The sequence below is a fragment of the Heterodontus francisci genome, chromosome 7 (genome assembly GCF_036365525.1).
Source record: "Heterodontus francisci isolate sHetFra1 chromosome 7, sHetFra1.hap1, whole genome shotgun sequence".
NCBI classification, from domain to species: Eukaryota; Metazoa; Chordata; class Chondrichthyes; order Heterodontiformes; family Heterodontidae; genus Heterodontus; species Heterodontus francisci.
The window spans coordinates 23,776,690-23,799,975 of record NC_090377.1 but is presented as its reverse complement, the minus strand read 5'-3'; the positions used below and the strand labels follow the sequence as shown (position 1 = coordinate 23,799,975).

The window sequence follows — 23,286 nt, the reverse complement described above, 5'->3', positions numbered from 1 at the left end:
TGGCACAGTTTAGACCACCTAGTGTTGAGCAAGTTTACAAATTCAAATGGAAGTGTGTCGATTACAACCAGGTGCAAATTGTGACAGGTGTATGCAGCACACTCGTGGGAGCGGCAGCAAATAGCATGCAAGTGAAATTTAAAAGGAACGAAGGTAACTAAAGCAGGGCATGAGAATAAAGAAATAAAAATTCTTCACACCTTTGCAGAACTTGGAAGGTGTTCCAGCCCACCACCATGGCTGAGCACATGACTCACGCCATAGAGGAGGGAATGAAAAATCTAAGGAAAGGAAATCAAAGCTACAGGTACAAGTCTGAACAAATAAATCAGGATCTGGCTCTGTTTGATGGCTGCTGGAAATGAGGTAGCACAGCATGAGGGAGTTGAGAGGAAAGAGGTTGAGAGAAGGGTCGTCTATGACATTGCTGAGGAGTTCCTCAGGGTAGTGTCCGATACCCAAACATCTTCAGCTGCTTCACCAATGACCTTCCCTCCATCATAAGGTCAGAAGTGGGGATGTTTGATAATGGCACCGTCTTCAGTACTATTCGTAACTCTTCATATACTGAAGCAGTCTGTGGCTGCACACAGCAAGACCCAGACAACATTCATGAACAACCTGGTAGTTACCATTGACCAAAAAATTAACTGGACTCGACATAGACAGCGGCTGCAGTAACGCAACTACAAGCAGCTCAGAGGCTGGGAATTCTGCGGCAAGTAACTCGCCTCCTGACTCCCCAAAGCCTGTCCACCCATCTACAAAGCACAAGTCAGGAGTGTGATGGACTACTCCCCACTTGCCTGGATGGGTGCAGCTCCAACACTCAAGAAGCTTGACACCAACCAGGACAAAGCAGCCCACTTGATTGGCATCCCATCCACCACCTTTAACATTCACTCCCTCAGTGGCAGCAGTGTGTACCATCTACAAGATGCAACTCGGCAAGGCTCCTTTGGCAGCACCTCCCAAACCCGCAGCCTCTTCCACCTAGAAGAACAAAGGCGGCAGGTGCAAGGCAACACAACCACCTGCAAGTCGCACATCATCCCAACTTGGAACTATATTGCTAAACCTTCACTGTCACTGGGCCAAAATCCTGGAACTCCCTCTCTAACAGCACTGTGGGTGTACCTACACCTCGAGGACTGCAGCGGTTAAGAAGGCAGTTCACCACCACCTTCTCAAGGGCAATTAGGAATGGGAAATAAATGCTGGCCTTGCTAGTAACGCTCATAGCCCATGAATGAATAAGAAAAAAAATCACAAAGATCAGCAAAGAATTGGAACCAGGTTTCATAGGAACATGGGAGCAGGAGTACACCATTCAGCCTGCCCCGCCATTCAATATGATCATGGCTGATCATCCACTTCAAAGCCTTTTTCCCACACTATCCTCATATCCACTTCAGGCCCAGCTAGATGTGCCAGGCCTTTGCTGCACAATGGCAACATCTGTCATTGCAGCAGATTTCAAATTGCTGATCTGGACCCTGTGTAGACTGTTCCCATGGTCACTCCAGGGCTAGCAGATATAGCTGGCAGAATCTCTAGCCGGGTATGGCTAATCAGGATATACTGGCTGTTGATCACCCTGGCATGCTTTCTTCCATGCATTGCCCCTGGAAAAAGGACATACTGTGGTTGAGGTGCTTTTGAGGAAGCATCAGAAAGTTCTGTTAGTCAAGCATTCACATACTTCAAGTGTTGCTCTGGGGTTCATCATCCAGCTCCCTTTGGGGGATAGGAGCCTCTGCTCACAGTAATCATTTCAAACCATGGGGTGCCCATCGCAGTCTGTATATGCCAATCTGCAAGTACCAGCTGGGCATCACTCACATAGCTTGAGCTGAATTAGTCCTCTTCTTCAAAGCAGCTCAGATGAAGGGATTCCCATTGGCGCCAGTAATGATGTAGGGGCCAAAAAAAAAAACACAACTAATTTACATCAATTGGGACTCAGAGGCTGGGATTTTATCTGGGTGACGGGAGTCTTGACGTCTGGAAAAAGCAACGGCGAGAACCCAGCGTCGCCTCTTCTTTAGGAGGCCTGAATCAAGTGCCAATTAGGCACTTAAGTGGACAGCTGCAGGCCTTCCACGGGATCAAGGACTCTGGTGACGGAAGTCCCGCCCTCAGAGTTGCCGGCAGCTCTTTGAGCAAAACCACTGCGGAGACGGTGGCAGTTGCTGGTGGAGCACCCACCCAGGGCCCAGAAGTGGCACTGGAATCAGACCACAGGTAGGTCAGGGCGCGAGGGGGCCTCGAGAAGTGGGGGCCGTGGGTGAGAGGTATAGGGGGGCTGGTAGCAAGGGCGGGGGAGTGGTTATCTCAGTGACCCCCCCCCCCCCCACCAATGCAGGGTCCTCATTCAGGCACTAAGTGCCTTTTAACAAGGGACTCCCCACCCCCGGAGCTGGGAAGCGGCTTTTCCTGCTGTGCTTCCTGTGCGGGTTGCTTGCTGGCAGGGCCGCCCACCAGGATGAGGCCCTTAATTGGCAGTAGGGCGGGAAGGCCATTCACAGGACTCCCTGCCCCGGACTTAATTCTGGCGGTGGTGGGAAAGTGGCAGGGTTCCACCCCACCCTCCCCCTGTCCCCATCCCACCCAATTATATGCTCTCCCTGCTTCCAAACCCACCACAGGGGAGAGATTCCACCCAGAGATTCAGAATGCAGAGACCATCACCACCTCCAGTTGTATTATTGACAGGATGTGATACAGGTTTGCCCTAGGCACAGCCAAAGACTTGCAGGTTGATCGGTAAATTGGCCATTATAAATTGCCCCTAGTATAGGTAGGTGGTAGGGGAATTGAGGGAAGGTGGGGATGTGATAGGAATATGGGATTAATGCAGGATTAGTATAAATGCATGGTTGATGGTCGGCACAGACTTGGTGGGCCGAAGGGCCTGTTTCAGTGCTGCATCTCTAAATAAATAAATAAATAAAATCTATTACCACCAAAACTCTGTCTTACCTGCTCATCATCTTCCACTACCACAAGAGTTAGCTTGCTTTTTTTAAATTCCAGTTTGATGATTTTGGGCCTAAAAACAAGAGCAACAAAATACGGAGCCTTTAATTTGAGAAACCATGTACAATATCAAGATATTTTTAAGAAACAGGATGTTTTCCCATTCCAGATTCAGACACGAATATTTTTGTCCGGTTAATTTTGCACAATTTCTACTTTTATCATTACGGTCTGGCAGCCTCTGGGACAGCAGCCATTTCCAAATGTAATACTAACCAAACCACTATACACCATTAAAAAAGTGAGTTGCAGACACGATGGGCCAAATGGCCTTCTTCTGCACTGCAATGATTCTATGAATTGCAATACAATCTTGGAGTTCAGGTGACATTTGCACTTAAACATTAGCCTTTTACTTTAGAATATCAATGGAACACCTCAATTACATTGTAAACTCCAACCAAATTGTTGTCTTATTGGTAAACCAATTAAGTACAGACAGGTAACCTTCAAAGCCGTTGTATTCTTTGACCTGCAGATTGCAAACATATGGGTACATGGAAGATTATTATTCTTAAAAAGCAGACAGTACTGTTCATGGCTTATGTATGTTGTAAAAGGACGAAGCAGAAGCCAACTGACCAGAAGAAGAGTCCAATCTTTGTTTCGCCTTCAAAAACCAGCACGCCTGTTGGAGTCAGGCCCAGACTGTATTCATTTTCATCTCTTCCCTAATTATCCAAACAAACAAAAATTATAGTTAAGAAAATGCAAGTCTTTACCCACTTTACACACAATTAAAAATGCAATAAACTCAACCTGCAACCAAAATTAAACTGGACTTAAATTTCAGAAATTGAGCCTGAAGCATTATTCAGAACCACTCTGAACTATATAAATATAAAGTGTAATAAGGAAAAAAATCTGTAACCTCAAAAATATCACCGGGAGATCTGCGCTCCAAAGGGTGGGCACCAGAACCAGCAGGAGCAGAGAGGGGAAGATGGGCCTGTTCCCAAACACCCTTCCTGGAAAGCCTACATTTATGGATGGTGAGTGAAGGCAGAACCAAGCTCAGTTGTAATGTCCCCTTGCAGACAAACACTGCTCAACCTCAGATATGAACAGCAGTCACTTCAATAATGGTCCAGAGGGGATGAGTTATCAGAAGGGGTTCTTGGAACTGTAAGTGGGCAACCAGTTATAGAGCCCGTAATTCCAAGGGCATAACTGTGCTGTTGGAACTGAGGCAGCAGCAGCTAACCATACTACAGATAGAAGATTAAATGTAAGGGATCTAAGGCAAAAGGCAGGAGAACCTCTTCCTTGCATAGAGGGGAATGAGACTTTGGAATGCATTAATAGAGTTAGTGACTGAAACAGAGGCATCAACATTTACAAATAGATTACATAGATGGTTGAAGGAAAGGGAGCACTATGGGGAGGCGGTGACATAGTGGCAATGTCACTGGACTCGTAATCCGGAGCCCAGGCTAATGCTCTGAGGACATGGATTCGAATCCCACCACAGCAGGTGGTGAAATTTGAATTCAATTAATAAATCTGGAATTAAAAGCTAGTCTAATGATGACCGATGGTTGCAAAAATCCATCTGGTTCACTGATGTCCTTTAGGGAAGGAAATCTGCCGTCCTTACATGGTCTGGCCTACATGTGACTCCAGACCCACAGCAATGTGGTTGACTCAAGCAACTCAGTTCAAGGGCAGTTAGGGATGGGCAATAAATGCTGGCCTAGTCAGCGACATCCACATACCACAAATAATTTTTTTTTTTTAAAAAGGGACAAAATTATTGAAACAGATCAGGCATGTGGGATTTGGACTACAACAATTGGCATTAATGTAGCACCTTTAAATGTAGTAAAATGTCCCAAGTTGATTCACAAGAACATTAGCAAAACTTAGCAGGAACTAAACTTGACATATAAAGGTGCTATTTGGACAAGTGGCTAAAAGTTTGGTCAAAGAGATAGGTTTTAAGGAGCATCTTAAAGAAGGAGAAAGGGGGTAGAGAGGCAGAGAGTTTTAGGAAGGGAATTCCAGAGCTTAAGGCTGAGGCAGCAGAAGGCACAGCCGCCGATTGTGGAGAATTTACTCGGGGATTACTGCTCACATGAAGGATGAGCACCAACATAAACTGGCTGGCTTAGAAGGCCTTTTTCTGTGTTATCATTTATAATTATTTCAACTAACCTGAGAGAGGAGTATTTGTGTGAACTGCAGTTGCCTAAATTGAAAAAAAAAATGTTCTATTCCCCTGTTCTCACCTCAATGGGAATAAAATGACATTTTTCTTTTATACAGAGTAAAAATCTTGCAAAGTCAATCTCACTCACAACTAATTCAAAGGCAAAATACTGCAGATGTTGGAAATCTGAAATGTAAACAGAAAATGCTGGAATGTGTCTGATGAAAGGCCACTGATCTGAAACATTAACTGTTTCTCTCCTCACAGATGCTGTGTGACCTGTTGTATATTACCAGCATTTATCTCATTGTTACGATCAGCTGGTTCATGGTTTTATTAATTTTTTTAAGACGTTACTTTTAATTTGGGAATTGAATTTTTTTTTTAAATGCAAGGCAATGAAAACACCTGGTTTGAGAAGCATAACAGGTGGCCCATGTTTATTTTGTACGTTCATATTGAGAAGTGTAAAGACCCTACACAATGGGAACCCCTCTCAACTTGTTGATGGAGATGATTCTGCAGCTACCTCGGTCAGGTGTTTAAATTATTCATATGATTTCCCAGATCAGAGAGAAGATTTGAAGTTTGAAATAATTAGTTTAAATTGCTATCTGGGACATCCCATATGTACCACTTGCTATGGAGCTAGATGATACAGGGGTGTCTTGGTTTTTTGATCTGTGTATTTGCTGACAGACAGAGTCAGTTGGCTTTTGGAAGTCAGTTGGACTCGGGAGCAAAGAGGCCATTGGGGGAACCGGGGTGTTTCAGTTTTGAGGCAGACCCGTGCTTAAGCTGGGAAGTCCAGATTCCAGAGGTGATCTCGTACCTCAGAAGACAGCTAAGAAACTAAGGAAATCAAAGTGAACCCTTAAGAGTTGTGAACAAACCGCCAAGATCCTGTAACACAGAGAAATTCTTGAGGTGGAAGTAACAGTCAAATTAGGAGTGTTTTGTTGAGATTTCAAGTTTGACTTCATGTTCTATTAAGATTTTAAGTTTAAAATATAAACATCTCAAGTTGTAGTGTTTTGCTCGTAGAACTCTTGCATAGTAAAGCTTTTGTTTAAAATGTGAAATCTTGTGGCGCAATCCTTTCAGTAATAGCTAGGAATTCTACTTTCTCTTTTTAAAATGTAATGGTCCCCAATGGGATTGGAACATCATGCACGACTAATCTAATTTAAGCCCTAGAAAATAGTGAATATGCTTTACCCATGAAGGCAACATCACCAAACATTTCAAATTCACTCCAGTCCTTACTTTGACCTTGTGCATGTCTACTCCATACATTTCCAGCCATTTGGCTTTGTTGAGATAGTTCATTTCTGCTTGAGATGGTGTTTGTCCCCTGCAAAGAGAAAAGATTTCTAGTGAAATTCCCCTGAGCGCCATCACAGCAAGTGGTTACTTAAAACATTCTGTATTTACATCATACTAAGGTGGTTTACAACCACAGAAACAGGCCATTCAGTCCAACTGGTCTATGCTGACATTTATGTTCCACATAAGCCTCCTCCCACCCCTCTTCATCTAATCCTAAATGCAGATCCTTCTGTTCCTTTCTCTAAAATACATCTGTGCTATTTATCTCAACCACTCCTTGTGGTAGCACGTTCCATATTGTTACCACTCTGAGTAAAGCAGTTTCTCTGGAACTTCCCACTGGATTTATCACATTTATGACCACTAGTTTCAGACTCCCACATAAGTGGAATCATTTTCTCCATGTCTAAAATATCAAACCTTTTTAGTATCTAAAAGACTTTATCAGGTCACCCCTCAGCTTTCTCTCATCTCGAGAAAAGAGCCCCAGCCTGTTCAGCCTTTCCTGATAGCTATAACACGAGTGGGAAGATTCTACTTTGGAAAAAAAAAACAGAAAAATATTATTGGCTTTATAAATGGTGAAATACTTCCAATAATTTTAAAGGAAAATAAAACATGAATATGAAACACAATTCCCCATTTTGACAATTTTGGGGGGTTAAATTATTGACCGTACAATTCCCCACCCCTATTAGTGCTTTGCTTCTGTGAACCATTGTATATTTTAAAGACATTGTCATTTTCTTGCAAATTTAATGACTACATTTCCCCTCCTCTATATTTTTGAAAGCATCAACTCCTCATTGGGAATCTGGCTGCACAGGAACTGGTTGCGCTCCAGTACCTCACCCAATTGGTGACAGAGGCTTGACAGCAAGTACGGGTTGGCAGTCAGGCTAGTTAAAAATTCCCCCCTCAGAGTTGAGTCAGTAGCCCATTCTACATCACTCTCAATTTTCATTCTCTATTGAACTCAAAGGAAATAAAAATCAAAGGGGTATAAAACAGGCTGCTGGCTCCCTATTGCCTGTTCATACCATCGCACAAAGTCAAGATCTATCCCAGAGTCAGCAGAGGAGTGCCACAGCCTTCCCATGGTGCCAGTGCATTTTAATATGTCAATCTGGGTTTCTCCCACACTGATGTGTCCTGGATAATAAATACCACTAACAGAATGGATTCAAGTCTTATTTTGGATTTATTTATATCAAAAAAGAGAACATAACAGTTCAAATAATCTTGTATACCTCAGGAAGTGGACGGACCAAGGAGAATGTCGTACCTGCATTCTTTCCACTTGTCAAAGATGGCGAGCTCCATCTCCTCGGTCTGATTCGGCACAAATCTGAACTCTGATACAAAGTCTGGGCCATGCTCGGAGGGATCGCAGTCACCTATTTCAGCTATATTAAACAACCCACAAAAAATAAATAGACTCGAGCAATCAAATGAAGATTTTTAAACTGTCCCCTCTTAACCTTGTTCCTTTACCTCCCCTATCAGTAAGAAAAGTCTTACTGGTTAAGCAGAAAAAACTGACAATGACACTCCAAAGTCAGCTCACCAGGAAGAGAAAAGAAAAGACCAAGAGTCAAGTGACCAAGAAAGTGAACAGCAATAAGATCCCAACACTAGAGTCCAAGCTTCCACATTTCCCCAAAAGTGGTTGTTTCTTAGAAAAAGAATCAAAGAATGGTTATGGCACAGAAGGTGGCCATTCGGCTCATTGCGTCCAGGCCAGCTTTCTGCAAGAGCAACTCACCTAGTCCCACTCTCCTGCCTTTTCCCCGCAACCCTGCAAATCTATCCTCTTCAGATAATTGTCCAATTGTCTTTTGAAGGCCCTGATTGACTCTGCCTCGACCACACTCTGACAGTGCATCCCAGATCCTAACCACCTGCTGTGTAAAAAAAAATGTTCCCCATGTCGCTGTTGCTTCTTTTGTCAATCACCTTAAATCGGTGTCCTCTGGTTCTCGACCCTTCCGCCAGTGGGAACAGTTTCTCCCCATCTACTCTGTTCAGACTCATGATTTTGAACACCTCAATCACATCTCCTCTCAATCTTCTCTTCTCCAAGGAGAACAACCCCAGCTTCTCCAATCTATCCATGTAACTGAAGTTCCTCATCCCCAGAACATTCTCATGAATCTTTTCTGCACCCGCTCTAATGCCTTTACATTCTTCCTGAAGTATGGTGCTGAGAAGTAGGTACAATACTCCAGTTGAGGCTGAACCAATGTTTTATACAAGTTAATCATACTTCCTTGCTTTTGTACTCTATGCCACTACTTATAAAGCCCAGGATCCCGTATGCTTTATTAACTACTCTCACAATATGCCCTAGCACCTTCAATGATCTGTGCACATATACCCCCATGTCCCTTTGCTCCTGCACCCCCTTTGGAATTATACCCTTTCTTTTATATTGCCATTCTCTTTCTTCCTACCAAAATGAACATTTCGCTGCATTAAATTTCATCTGCCACTTGTCCACCCATCCCACCAGCCTATGTCCTCTTGAAGTTTACCACTATCCTCCTCACGGAACACAATACTTCCCAGTTTGGTGTTATCAGAAAATTGAAATTGTGCCCTGTACGCTCAAGTCTAGGTCATTAACATATATCAGGAAAAGCAGGGATCCCAATACCAACCCCTAGATAATCCCACTGTAGACTTTCCTCCAGTCCGAAAAACAATCGTTCACCACAAGTCTGTCTCCTGTCACTCAGCCAATTTTGTATCTATGTTGCTACTGTCCCTTTTATGCCATGGGCTCAAACTTTACTGTGAAGCCTGTTATGTAGCACTTTATCAAATGCCTTTTGGAAGTCCATGTACACCACACACATTAACTATATCGTCCTCATCAACCCTCTCTTAAACCTCATCAAAAAACTCAAGCCCTTAACAAATCTGTGCTGACTTTCTGTAACTAATCCACATGTGTCCAAGTAACTGTTAATTTTGTCCTGAATTATCATTTCTGAAAGCTTTCCCACCACCACGGTTAAGCTGACTGGCCAGTAGTTACTGGGCTTATCCTTAAATGCTTTTTTGAACAAGGGTGTAACATTTGCAATTCTCCAGTCCTATGGCACCGTCCCTGTATCTAAGGAGGATTAGAAGATTATGGCCAGTGCCTCTGCAATTTCCACCTTTACATCCCTCAATATCCCTGGATGCATCTCATCCAGTCCCGGTGCATTATCCACTTTAAGTACAGCCAGTCTATCTATACCTACTCTATCAATTCTTAGCCCATCCAGTGTCTCAAATATCTCTTTTACTGACTTGGGCAGCACTTTTTTCCTTGGTAAAGACAAATACAAAATACTCTTTTAGTACCTCAGCCATGCCCCCTGCGTAAATCCCCTTCTAGGTCCCTAATCAGCCCACTCCTTTCACTATTTATATGCCTGTAGAAGACTTTTGGATTCCCTTTTATGTTAGACACCAGTCTCTTCTCATACTCACTTTTTACTGCCTTTATTTGTTGTTTCAATTCCCCTCTGAATTTTCTATATACAGCTAGGTTATCACTTGTATTATCCACCTGGCATCTGTCATATGCTCCCTTTTTCTGCTTCATCTTACTCTCTATCTCTTTCATCATCCAGGGAGCTCTGGATTTGTGTGCCCTACCTTTCCTCCTCATGGGAAAGTACCTTGACTGTACCTGAACAATCTCCTCTTTAAAGGCAGTCCATTGCTCTGCTGCAATTAAAAGTACACATTAACTGGGTTCACTTGGTAGTACTTTCACCACTGACTCAGAAGTTTGTGGGTTCAAGTCCCATTTCAGAGATTTGAGCACTAAAATCAAGTCTGTCACTTCAGTGCAGTACTGAGGAAGTACTGCACTGTCAGAGGTGGTTGTCATTCAGATATGATGTTAAACTGAGGCTCCATCTGTCCTCTCAGGAGGGTGGAATGGCACATTTTGAGGAAAATCAGGAGAGTTCTCCCTGGTGCCCTGGCCAATATTTATCGCTAACATTAAAAAGAGAGATATGGCATGGCATTGCTGTTTGTGGGAGCTTGCTGTGCACAAATTGGCTGCTGTTTTCCCTACAACAGTGATTACACTTCTAAAATACTTCAATAGCTGTAAAGAGCTTTGGAATGCTTGGAGATAGCAAAAGGCACCATATAAATGCAAGACTTTCTTTCCATATAAAAATTCAAGTCCAGCAGAGGCTCGAGTGTATGTGGTAGAAAACAAGGTTCATACAAAAAAGGAGCATGCCCAAAGGGTTCCAAGATTCAAGAGGATTTTGAGATGTGGAGTTATTAAAGTTGGAAACAGGGGGTCGGTTAGCTCAGTTGGCTAGGGGTTCAATCCCCGTACCGGCTGTGGTAGCTCATGGAGGCCTGCCTCCTCGTCGGAGGATTGGTGACCCTCAAGCTAAACATAACCAACCTAATCTCTAATGGGGAGAGATGCCTATGGTCCTTTGGGACTCTAGCTACAGCAAAGGTGGAAATGGAAAATGAACTGGATACTTGGATAGATAGCAGCTTTAGCACCCCAAAGACGCATCAAAGTCACGGAAAGCATCCCAGCCTGTAGTGCTGTAGACCTGTATGCCAAGAGTTAGCTTTTTCCAGTACTGTACATCATCCTCAAGCAACTATGGAAACGTTAACGTTACTGGACTAGCAATCCAGAGGCTCGGACTAATGGTCCAGAAACAGGAGTTCAAATCCCACCATGGCAGCTGGTGGAATTTTAATTCAGCACATCATCCTTCTACATGGCACGTTGCAGCTGTTTGCCATTAATGTCGGCTTCAGACAACTTCAGGCATTAACCACAGCTCCCTTTAGCTCTCTGGTGCTGATAAAGTAGGAAGGGTACACCAGCATATCTGTGGATGGGGGAAGGAGAGGTTTGGCAATTGGGATTAAGATTCTCCCTTCAGTACACCACAGGCAGGTTGGCCTGCACCCTTGGGGCTGATTTGCCTTTGCCTTCCATCAGACCACTGAAGGCTGCTTTTCTGTTTGCCCTCTCCAGTTTAACTAAAATGCTTTAAATATTTACACATTCCCTCCGTCTTGTGAAAGTCTTTCAATTCTCTCATTTCTACCACGACGCCTCCTCTTGTCTTGCATTTCGAAGTAATTCTGTCAGTTAACCACTTCCCGTTCTCCACCTGCTCATTTTACAATTCATGCCATTTCTTCTCCTGTGTCGATTTCTCCCCTCCCTCCCTCTCGCGCACTGATCATCTGTCGCATCTTTTAGTTCTGATGAAGGGCAATGCCTGAAATGTTAACTTGCCATTCCTATACAGATGCTGTACCTGACTTGCTGAGAGTTTCCAGCATTTGCTATTTGTTTTTGATTTCTAGCGTCTGCAGTATTTTGTATCATTGGAGGTGTGTGGTTGGCTTATTTAATATCAGTGTTAGTCATTCCTCTTCACAACTTCCCTGATGGCTACTGTCAGCCATGGTTCACTCTCATCTTGGAGTCAATGGGTTGGGGGTTTCAAATCCCACTCGAGACTTAAGCACACATTCTAGGGCAGTACTGAGGGAGCGCTGCACTGTCAGAGGTTCCGTCTTTCAGATGAGATGTTAAAACAAGGCCTCACCTTCCCTCTCAGGTGGATGTAAAAGATTCCACGGCACCATTTTGAAGAGGAGGAGAGGAGTTCTCCCCCAGTGTCCAGACCAATATTTATCCTTCAACCAATATCACTAAGCAGCCCATTACCTGATCATTACCACACTGTTTCCTGTGGACCTTACTGTGTGCAAATTGGTTGGCACGTTTCTGACATTACAGCAGGGACAAAACTTCAAAATCACCTCAAGGTGAAGGCTGCAAAGCACTTTTAGCCATCCTGATGTCATACAAGTCTTTCCTTCTTTATGCTTACTGTTAAAAGTTATAGTTTTACATGAATGACAATGCACCCAACACTACAAAATAAAAAAAACCCTGTGCAGAAATGGGCTACTTTACTAATATAATGTCTGCAGGTTATGTAGGTTTAATTCAGATCAGAACATTTACAGATACCCCCCATCTTCCTCACCCAACACATCCAGCTCTGCTTCCAAGACAGAAGAGAACATGAGATCTAAACAGAGAAGACAATCAAGCAAGACTAAAAGGAAAGAGAGCATGTGCAGCGCAACGGGTGGGGTAGGAGGTTGGGGAGTACAAGAATAGGACAGCGGAACGAACAAAACAGGAACAGAGAGATTCCACCGACATTGTGCCTGGATCAGGAATTCTAAGCAGTAGCAACGGGCAAGTTATCTCATGACTGAGTCGGTGCTTCAAGCAGATTTATGCTTCACTGTCACCGGGTCAAAATTCTGGAATTCCCTTCTCAGCAATATCGTGAAGTGTGGTCCACCACCACCTGCTCAAGGGCAACTAGGGGGTGGACATTAAATGACAGCCTTGCCAGCAACATCCCAAGAATTTTTTTTTTTAAATACAGGAGTTAGAACTATTAGACCTCGTTTTTTAAAAAAAAAAGGCATTATTGTTGTATGGAGAAATCCAATAATTTGCTACCCGCAAAAAATTCCTGGATCCTACTGCATGGATACCATTGCTCACTGCACACTCTCCTGGATCACCCTGACCTCAGTTACACAGTTCTGCAGGCCAATTGGAACATGTTTCTGCTCTAATTTACTCAAATGTGGAACAGATGGCAAGGTGACATCATGTATGGAAGCAAAAGATCGCACAAACCATTTGACATGACCAAGTTAACAGCCATAAGAAGCTCAAGAACAAGAGACAAACTTGTTGACCCCTCTATCATGATAAGACACCATGTTCATCATTTCCTACTTCTGAGTTTTAGTTTCGGTGACTGCAGCGTGGATAGCAACGGAGGTGCGTGAACGGGCTTACAGCTGTGAAGTCAATTTCAGCGTAAGTTTAAAAGTGAATTCCCTTTTGTTTTCGGAGGACCAGGGGACTGCTGGGTAAGGAAAAAGGTATATATTTGTGTGGTGGCTGTACCCGAGACACTACACGTGTAGTGTCTCCCACCCACCCTCCTACTCTAACCATAAAAAAAGGACTCTGGTGTGTTGATAAGGTAAGCTTTTTATTTAGGAAGTTCTGTCCGTTGGATTGCTAACCTAACAAGTTTTGACTTTTTGTTTTTTTTGGTTTTTCAGTAGATTTGTTGGGAATTTGGAATAGTGGGAATGGAGGTTAAGGCAGTTGCATGTTCCTCCTGCAGAATGTGGGAGGTAAGGGTCGACAAGAGTGTCCCTGCTGACTGCATCTGTGGGAAGTGCACCCAACTCCAGCTCCTTGAGAACCGCGTTAGGGAACTGGAGCTGGAGCTGGATGAACTTCGGATCATTCGGGAGGCGGAGGAGGTTATTGAGAGGAGTTATGGGGAGGTAGTCACACCTCAGGTAAAAGAAGTAGGTAGATGGGTTACCGTCAGGGGAAGGAGAGGGAACCAGCAGGCAGTGCAGGGATCCCCTGTGGCTGTTTCCCTCAACAACAGGTATACCGTTTTGGATACTGTTGCGGGGGACGACTTACCAGGGGTAAGCAATGGGGTACAGGTATCTGGCACAGAGTCTGTCCCTGTTGCTTAGAAGGGAAGGGGGAAGAGGAGCAGAACATTAGTCATTGGGGACTCCATAGTTAGGGGAACAGATAGGAGGTTCTGTGGGAACGAGAGAGACTCACGGTTGGTATGTTGCCTCCCAGGTGCCAGGGTTCGTGATGTCTCGGATCGTGTTTTTGGGATCCTTAATGGGGAGGGGGAGCAGCCCCAAGTCGTGGTCCACATAGGCACCAACGACATAGGTAGGAAGAGAGATGGGGATTTAAGACAGAAATTTAGGGAGCTAGGGTGGAAGCTTAGAGCGAGAACAAACAGAGTTGTTATCTCTGGGTTGTTGCCCGTGCCACGTGATAGCGAAGCGAGGAATAGGGAGAGAGAGGAGTTGAACACGTGGCTGCAGGGATGGTGCAGGAGGGAGGGTTTTGGTTTCCTGGATAATTGGGGCTCTTTCTGGGGTAGGTGGGACCTCTACAAACAGGATGGTCTTCACCTGAACCAGAGGGGTACCAATATCCTGGGGGGGAGGTTTGCTAGTGCTCTTCGGGGGGGTTTAAACTAATTCAGCAGGGGAATGGGAACCTAAATTGTAGTGCCAGTGTACAGGATGTTGAGAGTAGTGAGGTCAGGGATATGGTTACAAGGACGCAAGAGGGCACTGGCAAGCAAGAACCTGGTTTAAAGTGTGTCTATTTCAACGCCAGGAGCATCCGGAATAAGGTGGGTGAGCTTGCAGCATGGGTTGGTACCTGGGATCTCGATGTAGTGGCCATTTCGGAGACATGGGTAGAGCAGGGGCAGGAATGGATGTTGCAGATTCCGGGATTTAGATGTTTCAGTAAGAACAGAGAAGATGGTAAAAGAGGGGGGGGTGTGGCATTGTTAATCAAGGAGAGTATTACAGCGACAGAAAGGACGTTTGAGGACTCGGCTACTGAGGTAGTATGGGCTGAGGTTAGAAACAGGAGAGGTGAGGTTACCCTGTTGGGAGTCTTTTATAGACCTCCGAATAGTTCCAGAGATGTAGAGGAAAGGATAGCGAAGATGATTCTCGACAGGGGTGAGAGTAACAGGGTAGTTGTTATGGGGGACTTTAACTTTCCAAATATCGACTGGAAATACTATAGTTCGAGTACTTTAGATGGGTCAGTTTTTGTCCAGTGTGTGCAGGAGGGTTTTCTGACACAGTATGTAGACAGACCAACCAGGGGCGATGCCACATTGGATTTGGTACTGGGAAATGAACCCGGCCAGGTGTTAGATTTAGATGTAGGTGAGCACTTTGGTGATAGTGATCACAATTCGGTTAGGTTTACCTTAGCGATGGGCAGGGACAGGTATATACCGCAGGGCAAGAATTATAACTGGGGGAAAGGAAATTATGATGCGATTAGGCAAGATTTAGGATGCGTAGGATGGGGAAGGAAACTGCAGGGGATGGGAACAATCGAAATGTGGAGCTTATTCAAGGAGCAGCTACTGCGTGTCCTTGATAAGTATGTACCTGTGAGGCAGGGAGGAAGTTGTCGTGCGAGGGAGCCGTGGTTTACTAAAGAAGTTGAAGCGCTTGTCAAGAGGAAGAAGAAGGCTTATGTTAGGATGAGACGTGAAGGCTCAGTTAGGGCGCTTGAGAGCTACAAGCTAGCCAGGAAGGATCTAAAGGGAGAGCTAAGAAGAGCAAGGAGAGGACACGAGAAGTCATTGGTGGATCGGATCAGGGAAAACCCTAAGGCTTTCTATAGGTATATCAGGAATAAAAGAATGACTAGAGTTAGATTAGGGCCAATCAAAGATAGTAGTGGGAAGTTGTGTGTTGAATCAGAGGAGATAGGGGAAGTGTTAAATGAATATTTTGCGTCAGTATTTACAGTAGAGAAAGAAAATGTTGTTGAGAATACTGAGATTCAGGCTACTAGGCTAGATGGGATTGAGGTTCACAAGGAGGAGGTGTTAGCAATTTTGGAAAGTGTGAAAATAGATAAGTCCCCTGGGCCAGATGGGATTTATCCTAGGATTCTCTGGGAAGCTAGGGAGGAGATTGCAGAGCCTTTGTCCTTGATCTTTATGTCGTCATTGTCGACAGGAATAGTGCCGGAAGACTGGAGGATTGCAAATGTTGTCCCCTTGTTCAAGAAGGGGAGTAGAGACAGCCCTGGTAATTATAGACCTGTGAGCCTTACTTCGGTTGTGGGTAAAATGTTGGAAAAGGTTATAAGAGACAGGATTTATAATCATCTTGAAAAGAATAAGTACATTAGAGATAGTCAGCACGGTTTTGTGACGGGTAGGTCGTGCCTCACAAACCTTATTGAGTTTTTCGAGAAGGTGACCAAACAGGTGGATGAGGGTAAAGCAGTGGATGTGGTGTATATGGATTTCAGTAAGGCGTTTGATAAGGTTCCCCACGGTAGGCTATTGCAGAAAATACGCAAGTATGGGGTTGAAGGTGATTTAGAGCTTTGGATCAGAAATTGGCTAGCTGATAGAAGACAGAGGGTGGTGGTTGATGGCAAATGTTCATCCTGGAGTTTAGTTACTAGTGGTGTACCGCAAGGATCTGTTTTGGGGCCACTGCTGTTTGTCATTTTTATAAATGACCTGGAAGAGGGTGTAGAAGGGTGGGTTAGTAAATTTGCAGATGACACTAAGGTCGGTGGAGTTGTGGATAGTGCCGAAGGATGTTGTCGGGTACAGAGAGACATAGATAGGCTGCAGAGCTGGGCTGCGAGATGGCAAATGGAGTTTAATGCGGAAAAGTGTGAGGTGATTCACTTTGGAAGGAGTAACAGGAATGCAGAGTACTGGGCTAATGGGAGGATTCTTGGTACTGTAGATGAACAGAGAGATCTTGGTGTCCAGGTGCATAAATCCCTGAAGGTTGCTAACCAGGTTAATAGGGCTGTTAAGGCGGCATATGGTGTGTTAGCTTTTATTAGTAGGGGGGTCGAGTTTCGGAGCCACGAGGTCATGCTGCAGCTGTACAAAACTCTGGTGAGACCGCACCTGGAGTATTGCGTGCAGTTCTGGTCACCGCATTATAGGAAGGATGTGGAAGCTATGGAAAGGGTGCAGAGGAGATTTACTAGGATGTTGCCTGGTATGGAGGGAAGGTCTTACGAGGAAAGGCTGAGGGACTTGAGGTTGTTTTCGTTGGAGAGAAGGAGGAGGAGAGGTGACTTAATAGAGACATATAAGATAATCAGAGGGTTAGATAGGGTGGATAGTGAGCGTCTTTTTCCTCGGATGGTGATGGCAAACACGAGGGGACATAGCTTCAAGTTGAGGGGTGATAGATATCGGACAGATGTGAGAGGTAGTTTCTTTACTCAGAGAGTAGTAAGGGCGTGGAACGCCCTGCCTGCAGCAGTAGTAGATTCGCCAACTTTAAGGGCATTTAAGTGGACATTGGATAGACACATGGATGAAAATGGAATAGTGTAGGTCAGATGGTTTCACAGGTCGGCGCAACATCGAGGGCCGAAGGGCCTGTACTGCGCTGTAATGTTCTAAATTCTAAATTCTAAAAAAGTGAAAGGGAAAACTCCTCCAGATGTTGTGTTCATCAGACATCACCCTGAGAGCCTTTGAGTTTCAGCTTACCATTGAGCAGGACAGAGCTTTTTAACCTTAATGCAAGCATTCAACAAACAAAAAACAAACAAACGAATGAACAATCAGTGGAGAAGTCTCACCCTGAATGGCATGGGCTGACAGCTGGACTGATGTGTCAAAAGGGCATTCTAACCTGGATTGTAGAACAAGAAAGAAGAAACAGTTTATTTTATAATAGTACATCCAAAAATAAGATTCACTCACGGCAGCTTGTGGCACTGTGCCATAGGGTGATGGAATGTGGACCCGTGCCCACATTTAACCACCCAATGTGACGCCAATCACTTTTTGGCCTTCAAGGAAGGCAGCAAGTAAAAAGTTAAATGTTTTCCTACACAGAAGGTCAAGTTAACCTGAATTGTGTTCATTTACCTTGTAGTGAACAAGGTTGCATAAACAAGCTAGCTGGATTCATATACAAACATGATGATTCCTGGTGAAGAACTGATGGTGTTTGCTGGTGTGAGGGATAGGCCAAATAATTATAGGCCTGTCAGTCTGACTTTGTTGGTGGGTAAATTATTAGAATTAATCCTGAGGGATAGGATAAACTGTTACTTAGAAAGGCATGAACTGATCAGGGATAGTCAGCATGGACTTGTTAAAGGAATGTTATGTCTTACTAACTTAATTGAATTCTTTGAGGAAGCAACAAGGAGGATTGATGAGGGTAGTGCAGTGGATATTTAGTTTTAGTTTAGTTTAGTTTAGAGATACAGCACTGAAACAGGCCCTTCGGCCCACCGAGTCTGTGCCGAACATCAACCACCCACTTATACTAATCCTACACTAATTCCATAGTAAGGCATTTGACAAGGTCCCGCATGACAGACTGGTCAGTAAAATGAAAGCCCATGGGATACAGGGGAATGTGGCAGGTTGGATCCAAAATTGGCTCAGTGACAGGAAACAAAGGGTTGCAGTCGATGGATGTTTTTGTGAATGGAAAATGATTTCCAGTGGCATTCCACAGGACTAAGTGTTGGGTCCTTTGCTGTTTGCGGTATATATTAATGATTTGAACTTAAATGTGGGAGGCATGATTGGGAAATTTGCTGATGACACAAAAATTAGCTGTATCGTTGATAGTGAAGAGGATAGCTGCAGACTCCAGAATGATATCAATGGTTTAATTGAGTGGGCAGAAAAGTGGCAAATGGAATTCAATCCGGAGAAGCGTGAGGTAATGCACTTGGGGCGGGCAAATAAAGTGAGGGAATACACAATAAACGGAAGGATATTGAGAGGGGTAGAAGAAGTGAGAGACCTTGGCGTGCATGTCCAAAGGTCCCTAAAGGTGGCAGGACAGGTAGATAAAGTGAAGAAAACATATGGAATACTTTCCTTAATTGGCCGAGGTATAGAATACAAAAGCAGGGATGTAATGCTGGAACTGTATAAAACACTGGTTCGGCCTCAGTTGGAGTATTGCGTACAGTTCTGGGCACCACATTTCAGGAAGGACATAGTTGCTCTGAAGAGAGAGTGCAGAGGAGATTTACAAGAATGTTGCCAGGGCTTGAAAGTTGCAGCTATGAGGAAAGATTGGATAGGCTAGAAATGCTCATCAGGTGTTTTCCTAAGAACAGAGGAGGCTGATGCGTGACTTAATTGAAGTGAATAAATTAAGAGGGGCCTAGATAGATAGGAAGGACCTGTTTCCCCTAGTGGAGAAGTCAATTACCGGGGGCACAGATTTAAGGTGATTGGTAGAAGGATTAGAGGGGACATGAAGAAAAATGTTTTCACCCAGAGGGTGGAAGGTGTCTGGAATTCACTGCCAGGAATGGAGGTGGAGGCAAAAACCCTGAATTATTTTAAAATGTATCTAGACATGCACCTGAAATGCTGTAACCTGCAAGGCTATTGACCAGGTGCTGGAAGGTGGAATTAGATTGGGCGGCTAGTTTTTCGGCTGGCACAGACACAACAGGATGAATGGCCTCCTTCTGTGCTGTAATCTTTCTATGGTTCTAAATACACTGGTCAAGATTTCAAAACTTCTGTTTTTAGTACTATAGACTTTTATATTGATGATTGGTGCTATGAAATACTGAATCAGTTTTGGCAATATTTAAACAACCTTTAAAGAAATGAACGGTGTCACTGTATTGGTCTTTGTCACGCAGGCCCCCACCTGCCAAGAATGAGGCACATTAATTTCGCCACATGGACATTAAACTTCAAATTGTTGCTGCGAAGAAAAGCAGGGCTATTACAAGGAATTAACAGGCCTCGAGCTGGAAAGATATTTTTGCATACTAGTAGACAGTGTTGGAACAAAGGAACCTGTCCCTGCTCCCATACACGGAACGGATGTGGTCAGACCAGTTTAGTCACATGACTAACTGGCTATTGCAGAGTTCTGAACTGAGAGTTTTAAATTGGAGCAACAGTGTGTTTGAAGACAGGAAAGCTCCTGGCTCCAGGATTGAAAACATCTCTCTCCTTTCTGCTCTCATCTCTTTCTCACCAGCTTTGGAATCCACTGAAGACACATGAACCCCAAGAGAGAAAAGTCTCCTACAGTGAACAAGGTTTAAGAAGAATACTGGGCCCTAACGAAAAGCAAGTATTAGCTACAAGCAAGAACTACCTATGAAAGGACTCTACAGTGAGCTCGAAGCACAGTAACAAGAAACTCTTCAGATATTGCTTCAAACCTCTCCACTTCATTTCTCTTCTGCTCTTTTCTGTCCCTATCTGCACGTGCATTGCGTATGCATGCTAGCATGGGTGTGACGTGTATCCGTAGGCATTAACCGAATCAGAGTTCAAGTTTAAATAAATTTCACTTTTCTTCTTTAAACCTAAGAAAGCCTGTTTGTCCTCATTTCTTTACCTAATATTTGGAAAGAGGTGAACAAGGATTCACCAAGAGTGAGCTCAAAACATAGTGTGTTTAAACTTAAACCCTGTTACAGTAAGACCAGGTGAAGGCTGAAAGGGATCCCTAGACACTTTTCTCACCTGGTCGTAACAGTCTTGAACATCAAGGAGGCACAGCTTCCAGAAACTTAAGAACAAGAGTATCAATGTCATTAGGACATGATCATTTTCGCTCCAAGTCACACAGCATCCTGACTTGGACCGGTTATGATTCCTTCTTCATCGCTGGGATAAAACACTGAAACTCCCCAAACAGCATTGCAGAAGCACCATCACCCCATGAACAATTCAAGGAGAAGTCCCACCACTATCCTCCAGGGGATGGACAGTAAATGTAGCCTTTGCAGTATCACCCATGCCCTGAGAAAAACATTTGAATAAAAAGTGTCCATACACTGGACTGAGAACTCCCACCCTTTTAATTTAAATACAACTAGGCCGTCAACTGAATGGGTGATACATTCTTAAAATTAAGTTTTATTTTAATTCAAACACCAACCACATTGAAGATGAGAGTTGGGCCAGTCAAAACGCACCACTTTCAGATTATCCTGCACCATTTATGGGCAGCACAGTGGCGCAGTGGTTAGCAACGCAACCTCACAGCTCCAGCGACCTGGGTTCAGTTCTGGGTATTGCCTCTGCGGAGTTTGCAAGTTCTCCCTGTGTCTGTGTGGATTTCCGCCGAGTGCTCCGGTTTCCTCCCACAGCCAAAGACTTGCAGGTTGATAGGTAAATTGGCCATTGTAAATTGCCCCTAGTGTAGGTAGGTGGTAGGAGAATGGTGGGGATGTGGTAGAGAACATGGGGTTAATGTAGGATTCGTATAAATGGGTGGTTGTTGGTCGGCACAGACTCGGTGGGCCAAAGGGCCTGTTTCAGTGTTGTATCTCTAAATAAAATAAATAAACTAGCGCTCCCAATGTTAGGGAGAGAGGACTCCAATGGTGGCTCCAATCCCAAATAAAATTCTTAAGAGCAGAAGAAACCTGATGGTATGAAATGATGCCATGGGATACTGGCAGATGAATGCTTAATATTTCCAATGAATGCATTAAAAGATTTTGACAGCTGGTATCTTCTCCAGCACAATTTCAGGGTCAAAGGACTAACTTAAGAATCCACCTTTTTTACCACATCCAAAGCTGGAGCACTGCCATAGAGGGGAAGTTCAACAAGGAAGGGGCTTCCCAATTTCTTTGACTTCCTGATGCGACAACTGGATCTTCACTGTGGAAAGCAAATTAGTAGGTTTATATAGAGTAGGTCGAACCCCATCACATCCGTACATCGAATCAAATGGCAGGTCAACAGCCCACATCTGCCTGGCACACAATGAGCAGAATATCCAACATTTTCCAGGTATGTTCTAGAAGGACAGCTAATGAAACTAAAGCATTCAGGGAGATATAGTGCACTTCTGATCATCAAGCTAAGGGAGCAGTGATGCCACAAAATCTCAAAATGAAAAAGCAACAGGAGAATTTCCCCAATGGGGGTGGGGGAAGGGGGGGGAAAGAGGGTGAAAAACCATGCACCAACCCTCTGAACAGAGGGCAGAGAGCAGCTTGCATGTTCACCCATCACTTCTAGGAGAGGGAAGAACGCATAGAATTTACAGCACAGAAACAGGCCATTTGGCCCAAATGGTCTCTGCCTGTCCCACCCTACTTCATCTAACCGCATAAGCGCATCCACCTATTCATTGCTCCCTCATGTACTGCTCTAGCTTCCACTTAAAATCATTGCTACTCACTTCAACTACTCCATGGGGTAGCGAGAGTCACATGCTAACCACTCTTTGGGTAAAGATAGTTCTCCTGAATTCTTTATCGGATTACTGTTAATATTATAAAGTGATATCAATAAAGATGATCATTTAAAGTATTCCCTTCCCTCCCCCTCGCTAAAGGCACTGACAGTGCTGAAGTACAGTTCTTTGGGTATTTGCTCAGCGGCCGTTCCTTGCCTTCAACCCTGGCTAGGGGGCATTCACCTGCTAATCGCCCATGGGAGTAATCACAGCTGAGCCTGCTCCTGTCCTCATCCATAATTCACGTTGTTCAATTTCCAGCAGGGACCACTGAACAGGAATCAGGAGCAGAGACCCCCGGGCTGATCCCCCACCACTCTCCAGCCCAGCAACACTGAAGATCAATTGGCTAATTGCAAACTGGGGTTTGAACCTAGGAAATTCCTGGTCTGTATGCCTAAGTGCCCCACCATTATAGTGCAAGTACTCACTGAACTAGCTTCAAACCCTGATGACTTCAATCCTGTGGAGACAGGTCACAGTAAAGACTATTAACATCAAGTAGGACATAAAACAGGTTGAACTCAGTGCTTGTATTGCCAGACTCCTGGTCCAAAGTAATACAAAACAGTACTTACTTGCCACTCAGAATGTCATGCTTCAGCTGTAGTACAAACAAGTATCTGCAAATAAACAAGAAACCAGCGTGAAGATCTAAACTAAATAGTTACTTGGTAGTGCAGAAATTGAGCATTACTGAAAAAAAAAGACATGCTGTCAAAGCTTTTCATCTTGCACTCATCAGGTCAAAGGCAAGAATGTCAAATTTCAAAAGGGAGAAACAATTTATACTGCATGATAAAAGGGTGCTATAGCACTTGCTGAAGATACCCAAGTGTGCTAAGAATTACACCTACAACCAATAAGGCTAATCAGTCAGGCTT

The 23,286-nt window shown here is 44.2% G+C and overlaps 1 protein-coding gene across 4 annotated transcripts in view; it reads right to left on the bottom strand.

Annotated features, from left to right (window-relative positions):
• Nucleotides 1–23,286, bottom strand: part of epb41l5 (erythrocyte membrane protein band 4.1 like 5) — a 169,204-nt gene that overhangs the window by 81,436 nt on the left and 64,482 nt on the right. For all 4 annotated transcript variants that reach the window (XM_068034882.1, XM_068034883.1, XM_068034884.1 and 1 more), the window contains exons 5-10: nucleotides 22,981–23,025; nucleotides 17,781–17,833; nucleotides 7,803–7,923; nucleotides 6,455–6,542; nucleotides 3,622–3,710; nucleotides 2,983–3,052 (exon numbers count right to left, since the gene is read on the bottom strand). In XM_068034882.1, coding sequence (XP_067890983.1) covers nucleotides 2,983–3,052; nucleotides 3,622–3,710; nucleotides 6,455–6,542; nucleotides 7,803–7,923; nucleotides 17,781–17,833; nucleotides 22,981–23,025 — 466 coding nt within the window. The remainder of the gene's footprint in view (nucleotides 1–2,982; nucleotides 3,053–3,621; nucleotides 3,711–6,454; nucleotides 6,543–7,802; nucleotides 7,924–17,780; nucleotides 17,834–22,980; nucleotides 23,026–23,286) is intronic.